Source organism: Octopus sinensis, linkage group LG7, assembly GCF_006345805.1.
Source record: "Octopus sinensis linkage group LG7, ASM634580v1, whole genome shotgun sequence".
Taxonomy (NCBI): domain Eukaryota; kingdom Metazoa; phylum Mollusca; class Cephalopoda; order Octopoda; family Octopodidae; genus Octopus; species Octopus sinensis.
Genome location: NC_043003.1, coordinates 3,421,738 through 3,433,903, shown reverse-complemented (window position 1 = coordinate 3,433,903; position 12,166 = coordinate 3,421,738). Strand labels below are relative to the sequence as shown.

General features: G+C 41.5%; 1 protein-coding gene across 1 annotated transcript in view; it reads left to right on the top strand.

The window, feature by feature from the left end:
* Window positions 1–3,267: 3,267 nt before the first annotated feature.
* The window catches only part of LOC115213789 (elongation of very long chain fatty acids protein 7), a 99,005-nt gene continuing 90,106 nt past the window's right edge, over window positions 3,268–12,166 (top strand). The window contains exon 1 of the mRNA XM_029782636.2: window positions 3,268–4,149. Within this exon, the coding sequence (XP_029638496.1) occupies window positions 4,092–4,149 (58 nt within the window). The 5' untranslated portion in view covers window positions 3,268–4,091. The remainder of the gene's footprint in view (window positions 4,150–12,166) is intronic.

Here is a 12,166-nt window from a genome sequence, read left to right as displayed (position 1 = left end):
GTTACAAGGATAAAGGAGATTGTCTTAGAATTACAGAAGTATCAAATTGCTGGCCCAGGTCATGAAGATTACAGAGAGAAGTTTACAGCCCAATTCATTGGGAACAGAATTGGACGAGATTAGATGCAGTTTGGTTTTGTACCTGGAAAAAAGTATGACCTGGAGAATGTCTTCAACAGAATCCCTTTCTTCATGATCTGGTAGTTTCTGCAGAAACTAGGGGTAGATAAATGGCTTATGAAAGCCATAAAAACCATGTACAAGGATACTGTCAGTAAAGTGTGAGTACCATGATGAATTAAGAGTACAAGTAGGTGTTCACCAGGGTTCATTTTTCAGTCCTTTTCTTTTCATCATTGTCCTCCAAGCCATAACAGAGGTTTGTTAAGACTGGCTGCTCTTGGGAAATATTATATGCTGATGACCTTGTTCTCTGAGTAGAATCTATAGTAGAATTATAAAGGAGGTTCCAGATATGGAAACAAAACCTGGAATTGAAGGGTCTTGAAATTAATATAGCAAAGACCACAGCAGGAAAGCAGACAGGACTGTACCCCACTCAATAAATGGCCCAACTTGATATGCAGGGTGGTGTTGGCAGAAATTCTATCAAGTGTTCCCAGTGCCAGTTATAGACATACAAAGGGTGCAGCAAAATATTGGGAAGATTAATGGAGAAACGAGTGTTCAAATATGAATGATGTGCTAGAACAAGAAACATGATGGACGCACGGGACATAGTTTTTCGAATGCCCTGGAGGCTCTCTAAAGGTAATTACTAGCTTCAGTTGACCAAGTAACCTAATTAGCAGGGAAGATGGATTTCTGAATATAAAGTTGCTAGAATAAGAACAGGATGGAGAAAATTCAGAGCTTTTACCTCTGTTAGTAACAAAATGTCTTTCTCGGAGTGAAAGGCAGATTGTATCATGAATGTGTAGAAACAGCAAGCGACATTGTTGTGAGACATGGGCCCTGAATGGAGAAGACGTGTGAAGACGAGAGAGGAATGAAGCTAGAATGTTCTGTTGGATGTGCAGCATCAGTGTGTTTGTACATCTAAGTGCTAAAGTATTGAGAGAACAAAAAGGCATCAGAGGAATCAGATGTGGTTTGCAAGAGAGAAGAAGACTGTGATGGTTCGATCATAAGGACTGCTTAGAGTGGATGAAACTTGTGGAAGAGAGAGATCCAGCAAGACTTGGGATGGAGTAGTGAAGGTGGATCTCAAAATGTTGAGCCTAACAGAGGAGATGATAAAGGACAGAGATGAGTGGAGATTTGCTGTGTTCAAGAAAACTTGTCCACCGCAGTAAAAATGAGTTCCTAAAACCATCCCATGTATGCTTGTAGCTTATTCTGCCCCTAATTTCACCCTCCCCCCCCCCCACACAATTACTCCTCTGTTTTAGGTATGACCCAAAGGCTGTAATTGCTTGGGAGCAGAATCAACACATATAACTACCCCTGCTTCCTTTCCACAACCAGTTTCCTCCTCCTTCCCCCCAGAACCCCCCATCCCCTATTTTCAACATTCCTTATGTTCCCACACTATTCCCACCAAACATTTTTCTGTGCTTTCAGATAGCCCTCCCCTCCTCTACTTTACTCCATCTTATCAACTCATCATTCTCAACACCCTCTGATATCCACCTACTGTACACACCCTCATATCTTATTTCTTTACTACCCACTGAGAGGACAAACAAGGACAGACAAAGGGATTAAGTCGATTTCATCGACCCCAGTGCATAACTGGTACTTAATTTATCGATCCCAAAAGGATGAAAGGCAAAGTTGACCTTGGCAGAATCTGAACTCAGAACATAACAGCAGACAAAATACCACTAAACATTTCACCCAGCATGCCAACGTTTCTGCCTGCTCACCGCCTTATATCTTACCCTCATATCTTCCTCTCCATCACTCCTATACTTTGCACATCATCTCCTTACCTTCTGGTCTATCCTCCTTCTTTCTGAGACACTTCTGCCTCTCTCTCTCACCTTACTTCATTGATGTTTCCCACCAACCACACCTCCACTCTTGCACATCATACAGAACGATGCATTATTACTTTAGATGTGTGTGTGTGTGTGTGATTTTAAACTGCATCCAGTAAAAGACTCCTGGTACTGGAGTTCCAGTGTTTTGAAGGAATGTGGAACCACCTCTTAGTCACCTTTTGTTCCCTGGTTTACTGTGACCCAGGATAGCAACACCTGTCAGGGTCTCTGCTACGGATTAATAAGCAAACGAGTGCTAGACTGGTTCTGGCAGTCTCAACAGAGGAAACGTTCGTGGTTTTACAGAGGGGAAGGCAGCAGCAGCAGAATGGAGTGCAGAGGGTAAGAGGAGGCAAGTAAGACATCCTGGCCATCAGCTTCACCCGTCTCCAACTCAGTCGTCTCGACTTGGTCATGTCCTAGGACTGACCATGTTCACAACTGAGAAAGCGAGAGAGAGAGAGGGGAGGGGACGACAATGTGCAACTCTTCTTCGCTTTAAACAAAGAAATCCTCGATGGTCCTCATTGCTCCGACGGAAGAACACGAGGAGTATGCACGAGTCTGTCTCAATAAACGCTTCCAGACGATATATTTTGTTTTAATCTTTTAGTCGGGGAGAGAAGTCAATGCTCTGGACCCTTTTCAGAACTTGAGACAGGTGGGTGAGCGAGATGGAAGAGGGTGTCCCCAATGCGGAGACCCGGAACACGCTAAAGGCATCCAAGGACCATGTTGGGTTAAACTTGATAATGAATTAAACTGAGCTCCCAATACATATTGAATTCTTACGCACGTTATTTTCCGATCATAAAATTCTTTATCATCCACTTAATTATGGAGATTTAGAGTACCAAATTTATACGTTCATCACCAAATATTTTCTTCTTAAAATATAAACATCTATTCTTGTGCGGCTGTTGTTTATATGTCCCACATTAAATTTTGTATGTAATTAATTTTATTCCTACATGCTGATTATTTTTGATAATTCTATTTTCAGTATATACATTCCTATAAGGTGGACATAGGCAACCGATCCGAGGTTTCTCTCTCTCTCTTTCCTCATGCGTGTGTGTTTGTGTGTGTGTGTGTGTGTGTGTGTAAAAAGAAAATCTAATCAAGAATGAAAGTTAGCGAACAAAGTAATAGTTTGGTGCGCTAATCTCCAAATCGTCGTAATCTTAACGCTTTCTACAGGTGTTTCACGTCGGTGTTCATTTTTTTCCACAAGCGACAGTTTTACTCTTACACCGGCAACGGCCGCCGCAACATACCGGCTACTGCACACACTCACACACGCACGCACTCACGCACACGCACACACACGGCATCAGACACAGAAAGCGAGTCGTGCGCGCGCCAGCGCGTCATCGTCGCCTACAGAAAGGGTCACTTGCCAGGTTTACTGGTTCCGCTCCACAACTCTATTAACTTCCAGCGAACCAGCTTCCTTGGCCACGCTCGTTATTCGGGGCTAGGATCTCAACACTAAGGACACACGCACACACACATATATTCACACTGACAATTAAGGACACATTCATAATATATATGCACTCACAAAAGCAATTAAGGACACGTCTATACACACACTTAAACTGGCATTTAAGGACACACATTCATATATACATACATTCACATACACCACACCGACAATTAAGGTCACATATACGTACACTCTTACAGTTGCTGACAATTAAGGGCATATTCACACATATATATACACACACGCACCACACTGGCAATTAAGACCAAAAGTTGCTGCAGAAACAAATTTTGACATATTTATTTTCTATTTAAATGGAGACGAGAGGGTGTCAAATATTTTAGTCCTGATCTGTGGACTTACACAATATTGGCACCAGCATTTACCATTAAAATATATAAAATTACACAATTATATATAGTAAAATTATATATATATATATATAATAATATCAATTATACTAATATATATTTATTTAAAGTTGATAATTTAAAATAATTCGTCGATATTTCTTGATTTATTCTTTAACTTGTTCATTCCTTGCAATTTAACATTTTCATATTGAAGACTTTTAAAGGATCTAAAAATCTAACAAAATGACTTCTTTCATCACAAAAGCAACGGAATATTATGATGACCTTTTAAAAAGTGCAGGTAAGTTGCAATTGTTTCTCAAAATACTGTAATTCTTCTTCCCTGATCTGTTTATAAATGTTGTTTAATAACTCTTTAATCACCTGAGTTGCCCTCCGCTTATATCACTCACTCACACACAGAGGTTCTCTTCTTCACTTTCTCTGCTTTTAAATATATCTACAAAACTGTCTTGATAAAAGCCTTTCGTTCCAGTTCCTGTTCCCGAGCTAACTTGCACACACTCACATACACACGTGCATATATATATATATATATATATATATATATATACACACACACACACACAATCATCATCATCATCATCATCATGATGCACATATATGTCCTGTTAATAAAATGGTGGGTTGGGTCAGGCTTTCTGCCGTAATAATAAAATGTTTCCATAATTTATTTAGCCTTCTTAATCGGTTAAGTTTGAGGGAAGATTTCAAATTACTTGAGCAAAGGAATGCTAGTTTTCATCTTGTGAAAGGTTAGCTATGTAAATGGAGAGGAGATAGCAGGAATGTGGGTGTGTCCTTTACTATTTAGCTTTGTCTGTGATTATATATATATATATTATATATATATATATATATATATACGTGTGTGTGTGAAAATATATATTGTGTGTGTATATGTATCGGTGTGTATGTGTGAATATATATATATATATATATATATATATGTGTGTGTGTGTTTGGTTCATGACTGTCTTATCACTTACATTAACCATTCGACTTATATAATATATGATATGATATATATATTTATGTGACTGGTTAACACACGTGTTACTATGCTGCCATTGAAGCATAGGAAATAGTAGGTGCCCTCTTATAATATTCTAGTCTTTCCCCTCCACCATACTCCAGTTTGCCGCAACTGTTAACCACAGACGTCGCACTGTTAAAATGTTTTAGACAAGTAGTTTAATTTTAGTCCTGGCTGATATAGAGGAGACTCAGACACATAGAATTAACTAACTTCAGGAAAATAAGGAAAATTTTATGATAGCAGGGATTTATTTTCTACACAGAAGAAAAAAAAAAAACCCCGAAAATGCAACGTTTAACAGCATTCCGTTGATATATAAAGAGTAATTATAAGTTTAGGTAAAATGTCACTTTCTATATTTCTGTTTCAAACTCGACGTCGCTCCTTGATAGAATCTCTCTTTCCCCCACTCACTCTCTCCCCCTCTCTCTCTCTTTCTCTACTGTTCCTCCCACTCTCTCTCCACTGTTCCGCTCTCCCTCCCTCCCTCTCTCCCAACTGTTGTACTTTATCACGTGGTTTTAGAGGTTAGCCCCCCCTCTCCTCCCCTCCATCCCGTATTAATTCCTTGACGATCCAACTCCTTTTTTAAAAAAATTTTCATTAATATTCTTCAATGATTTAACGCGCTATTACCAATCCTAATATAGATATAGAGATTCCGGTACTATTTTACTGGTATCAAATCTTTGGACAGCGATCCGCAAGGGTTTCGTACTTCTGTTAGTCCGGTATCTAGCTTTATCAAGATCTATCTGTCGAACCTCTCGATTACGAAGCCCAAAGAGACACCACATAAACAACAGCGATTTTCAGAATATAACACGGCCTCATACACACATACAATGGACCCTCGCATAGTTTCTCTCTATCAAATTCCACTCGCAGAACATTGGTCGGTTCGAAGACAATTGGTCGTGCTGTGAGATTGAACCCGAAACCACGTGGTTCTGAAACGAACTTCTCAACCACAGACACATTCCTTGTATGTATATAGTGTAGGCTAACACGATGGGGTGAACTGAAATAATTTTTAACCAACTGAAATTAGAACTGTTAACGAAATTTCTTATTCCGGAAGTTGAAATGATGCAGAATTTAATTAGACAAATGAAGGGATTTGTCTGATCGCTGGTAACTAAGGTAAAAACTTTAGGTATGTTTTGGTCTTATTGAAGTTCCTCGGTGAAACCACTTGGTCCCAAGGAGATAACTTATAGTTTGGTATGAAAATAGTTTGAGTTTACAAATTAAAATGTTCTCTGTGGAATATTTCTCATAGATGCCTTCTGCAGGAAGGAGATATAATTAAGTGCCAGCTAACACAATTGATGTGAGCCAATCATTTTTTTATCTCCTAGAATTATACACACAGCTGACAGGAGGATTTTGGTAGTGGGTCAGTTGAATTTCTTCATATCATTAGGGTTTCTCATTGGAATTTTTGACTATTATGATTTCAGAATGGCCTTATAGGCTGGTTACCCTACCTATAACCATCCAGTTTATTATAATAAACAGGCTACAGTTTCTTGAGTTCCAAGCACTATCAGGTTTATTCAAATTTACTCTCCTTGGCTGGTTGCCTTCATTGTGACTTACAGGGTCCACGTCTCTTTATTCAAAATTTCACTAGTTTGGCCCCTTCCTCTAAGGCTTGCATCTCTCTTAAGTTGTTAATGATGCTCACATTGAGGCAGCAGTAGAGGGGGGGTCAGGACATAATGTAGGCCGGTAGGGGTGGTTGTAGTGTATGAATTCCTTCAGGTGCTCTTGGGGTAGTTTGCAAATAGATTGGTGGTTTTGGGTCACGATGGTAGCAACCCTCATGCTCCTGGCCAGATGTATTTGCCAAGCAGGGATCCACTAAGCTGAAGACTCTCTGGACATTAGAAAGGGGTGGAGTACATAATCAGGGGTGGGTGTACATATTGAATCCCCATCAGTTAACAAACTTGCATGGGTTGGACTGTTTGACAGGAGCTGTACTAGGTTCCATTGTCTGTTTTGACATGGTTTCTACACTTGGATGCCCTTCTTAACACCAACTACTTTACAGAGTGTACTGGGTACTTTTTACGTGTCACTAGCACCAGTACCCTTCCTGGGCAAGGACTACCAAGACAGGTTTGGGATATCAGTTTTGTTCTGTTGTGGTGAGCAGGCCATCTTGTGTACAGCCAAACACCAAATGCCTCAGTCCTTTCTCATCTCCTTCCTATGGCTCAGTGTTTTGAGATTGGCTTCCAATATTTCGTCTGATGTCTTCCTGGGTCTCCCTAGGCAATAACAGTTGGTGTTAGGAAGGACATCCTGCCATAGAAACCGTGCCACGAGAGACTATCAAACCAGGTGTGGCTGCTGGCCTCGCCAGCTCCTATCAAACTGTCCGACCCTGCATGGAAAATGGGAATTAATGCTGGCATTGGTTGGACGGTTTGACTGAGGGCTGGCAAGCCTGGAGGCTGCACCAGGCTCCAATCTGATCTGGCAAGGTTTCTACAGCTGGATGCCCTTCCTAACGCCAACCACTCCGAGAGTGTAGTGGGTGCTTTTTATGTGCCACCAGCATGAGGGCCAGTCAGGCAGTACTGGCATCAACCACACTTGAATGGTGCTTTTTACATGCCACTGGCACAGGGGCCAGTCAGGGGGCACTGGCAACACACACACACACATATACATAGATCCACGCTCTTTCATGTGCACATGGCTGTGTGGTTAGGATGCGTGCTTCCTTCCCATTTGAGACAAGTGTGTTCTGTTATAGTCTCAGGCTGATCAAAGCCTTGTGAGTGGATTTGGTAGACAGAAACTGCACGTAAACCTGTCACATGTGTGTGTCTGTGTGTCTTCTTGTTTTGGTATCATGCAACAGTTGTCAACAAATGTTGTTTGCGCTCTTCCGTGAAAGCATGTTTGGCCATTGTGCTGTTCACATTCGAAACACAACTTTTTTGCTTGGGAACGGGTTGGGGTCGTTGACAGGAGGCGTGTCCAGCTGTGGAAAATCTACCTCAATAAACTCCCATCTGACCCATGTAGACATGTAAAAATGGATGTTTAACTGGTGATGAATATGCATAATGAATTAGATGTAAGCTACTGTTTCTCTGTGCATGGTCAGTACTCTTAGCTAAAAAAAACAAAGACTATCTTCGACAAAATACTCGATGCATTGTAAAGATGGAGAGTTACATAATTTATTTATCGACTTTATCACCACGATTTGTAATTTGTTTCACTGGAAGACTGGCATTTTCAGCCGAGAAGTCTGAACAGTTGCCAAAGAAGTCAAGACTCTGTGAAAAAAAGTTCATGTAGCTAATCTTGTTATTTGCTTTTCTCCATCAGGTCAGCTGCGTGACCCCCCATCGTCTCATCTTCATTTAGAAATGAACAGACTCTTCTCCTAAAGACCCCCCCCCCTCTGCTAATGCAACAATAAATTGAATTAAAGCAGACTCCTGAACAAGTTCTTATTTAGTATTTTCTGTGTGTCCAGTGCCAGTGCCACCTGACTGGCTCCTGTGCTGGTGGCACTCAATAAGCACTGACTGGTTCTATAGCAAGACAGCCATGCTAATTTCTCTTATGTACTTTAGCCTCTCAACACCTGGCATAGAACCACCCCGACCTTTCAAATATTACCCCCTTGCTTTGTCAAGGGAGCTTTTTTCTGTTCTTCTCCTGTCTTGTAGTTTATTTGGTGACCTCACTGGGATCAGTGCATCCTATGATGTGGTTGATATTAGGAAAGACACTCAACTGTAACACGCAGACATTGGAGCTTGATGCAGCCTGTTGCTACTCACCAGATTTTATCAAATCATCCAACCCATGCCAGCAAGTAAATCGGATGTTAAATGATGATGATGAATAGATGTTGTGAGTCTGGAAGCATTTCTGTCAAGTTTGTTGCTACAACAGTAGAACAAGAGGGCCATCCTGACAATTAAACCAATCCGGATGTTTCCATGTTGGTTTCCCAAGCACTGCCCTAGCTGTGCCATATCGTTGTCTTGGGCAAGTCGAAAGACTCCATTACCAGAATGAATATTCTAGGGACTGGTGGCTGGAGGTACGAGATATGTAAGGAAGGAAGAGAGCCGGGGCATCAGAGATGGTTGCTGTTCAAAATACCTGGTGAGATATGGTGTTGACTCAGAAAGCCAGCCAGTATTGTCATCAGCTGGTACAAAGACTAAGGAGATACTCTGGAGAAAGGCAACAAAAAAAGGCATAGAATTGATGGACCAGGTTAAGACAGTTAATGAAAAAATTATAAGACTATTGATTAGAAAGAGAATTAGCTGATACGAGATGCAGTTCAGGTTTGTTGCAGGGTGAGCTATTACCAATGTCCTCTTACCGGTGAGACAACTGTAGAAGTACTTAGCTGGAGGTGAGTCACCTTACCTGGCTTTTGTCAAACTAGGGATGGCCTTCAGCAAAAGTTCCATACTTTGTAGTTTGTACAGAGATGCCATGATATTGTACAAATTGGTGTACATTAGTGCATAGTTCTTGACCAAATATGTTGTGGTTCTCCAGATCATAACATGAGTTTAAGATTGGTACTTGGTAATTCGTATATGCTCATGATCTAATTCTCAAATAAATCAATAAAATGTTTACAGAAGAATTTCCAAACATGGAAGAGGAACCTAGAATGGAGAAGCTTTAAAGGATATCTTACAAAGACTGAAATTTTATTTAGCAGCGAAAAAGACTGTACTTTAGCCTCTCAATGTCTGGCATAAAACCACCCTGACCTTTCAAATATTATACCCCCCTCCGCTTTGTCAAGGGGGCTTTTTTCTGTTCTTTTCCAGTCTTGTTTATTTGGTGAAGAAGAGTCCTGATGCCTTCATTCAAGTGACCAAACTCAATATGGACAAAAGAAGTCATCGTGGCACTCTGTTGGTTATGAAGACAAGAGTTCCAGTTGATCCAGTCAATGGAACAGCCTGCTCGTGAAATTATTGTGCAATTGGCTGAGCCCTCCACAAGACATGTGTACCCTTAACATAGTTCTCAGGGAGATTCAGCATGACACAGAGTGTGACAAGGCTGACCCCTTTGAAATACAGGTACAACAGAAACAGGAAGAAAGAGTGAGAGAAAGTTGTGGTGAAAGAATACAGCAAGGGTAACCCCTCCCCCTGCCAAAGCCTTGTAGAGCTTTGGTGTTTTCGATCAATAAACACAACATCTGGTCTGGGAATTGAAACCGCGATCCTACAACCACGAGTCCACTGCCCTAACCACTGGGCCATTGCGCCTCCACAAAAGAAGTAAGGAGAAATTGCAGACAGTGCAACCATTGTAAACAATGGAAACACAAAGGAATTGTTCAGAGTTTCTGCTCAAGGTTCTTATTCTATCGGTCTCTTTTGCCGAACTGCTAAGTGACAGGGACAAACACACACACACACACATATATATATGACGGGCTTCTTTCAGTTTCCATCTACCAACTCCAATTGCCCAAGGTACCACACAGCAGGACTGAACCTGGAACCATGTGGTTGGGAAACAATCTTACCACACGGCCACTCCTGATATATATATATATATATATATATATTGTGTATGTGTGTGTGTAAGTGACTATATTTATATAAAACGTGTCTAGCTGTCACTTGCTGGTATGACTTGGTACCTTGTACCACATTTCACTATTTGTATTTAAGTGTTTTATAGAGACAAACAGGCACAGGCTCCTTCTAGGTCCTCCCACCTTTAACCCAGTGGAACATTGAGGATGTGACAGCTGGGTGAGGGTGGGGAGCTGCACCAACAGTTGACTGGTAATTCTATTCAGCTGATCAGCTGGAAGTAATATGAAATGGAAATTGTAGTTGTGATCCCTGTGCCAGTGGTACATAAAAAGCACCAACCAATCGTGGCCAATGCCAGCGCCGCCTTAACTGGCTTCCGTGCCGGTGGCACATAAAAAAACACCAGCTGATTGTGGCCGTTGCCAGCCTCGCCTGGTACCTGTACCGGTGGCACGTAAAAAGCACCCACTACACTCATGAAGTGGTTAGCTTTAGGAAGGGCACCCAGCTGTAGAAACACTGCCAGATCAGACTGGAGCCTGGTGCAGCCTCCTGGCTTCCCAGACCCCGGTCGAACCGTCCACCCCATGCTAGCATGGAAAGCGGACGTTAAATGATGATGATGTGCCTTGCTCAAAGACATAATGCAGTACCTGTTCCAGGAATTGAATCCATGGCATTTGTGATCCCAATACCTTAACCGCTGGGCCACAGAAGAGAGGAGGTGAAGGTTCGGGTATGGTTTTGTGGTTATGAAGTTGGCTTTTCAAATATGTGGTTTTGGATTCACATGGCATCTTAGGCAAGTTTTCTTTTGCGATAACCTCAGACTGACTTATGCTTTGTGAGTGGAATTGGTAAGCAGAGACTGAAAAGAAACCCATGTACGGTGTGTGTGTGTGTGTGTGTGTGCACATTGGTTTTATGTTCTGTTATAGTAATGAGAGCAATCTTACATTAACCTCCGAAGGAGTACTCTGTACTTTTGTAGAGTACAAATTTATTATTCTTTAACAAGAATGCTATTTGACCAAAGTTTCAATGATAGTCCAATGATGGCTTAGCTCACCAAAACTTCAAAGTTACTGTCAAAATATTTCTTCTTGAAGTGTAACACACACACACACACACACACATATATATATGACGGGCTTCTTTCAGTTTCCATCTACCAACTCCAATTGCCCAAGGTACCACACAGCAGGACTGAACCTGGAACCATGTGGTTGGGAAACAATCTTACCACACGGCCACTCCTGATATATATATATATATTGTGTATGTGTGTGTGTAAGTGACTATATTTATATAAAACGTGTCTAGCTGTCACTTGCTGGTATGACTTGGTACCTTGTACCACATTTCACTATTTGTATTTAAGTGTTTTATAGAGACAAACAGGCACAGGCTCCTTCTAGGTCCTCCCACCTTTAACCCAGTGGAACATTGAAGATGTGACAGCTGGGTGAGGGTGGGGAGCTGCACCAACAGTTGACTGGTAATTCTATTCAGCTGATCAGCTGGAAGTAATATGAAATGGAAATTGTAGTTGTGATCCCTGTGCCAGTGGTACATAAAAAGCACCAACCAATCGTGGCCAATGCCAGCGCCGCCTTGACTGGCTTCCGTGCCGGTGGCACATAAAAAAACACCAGCTGATTGTGGCCGTTGCCAGCCTCGCCTGGTACCTGTAC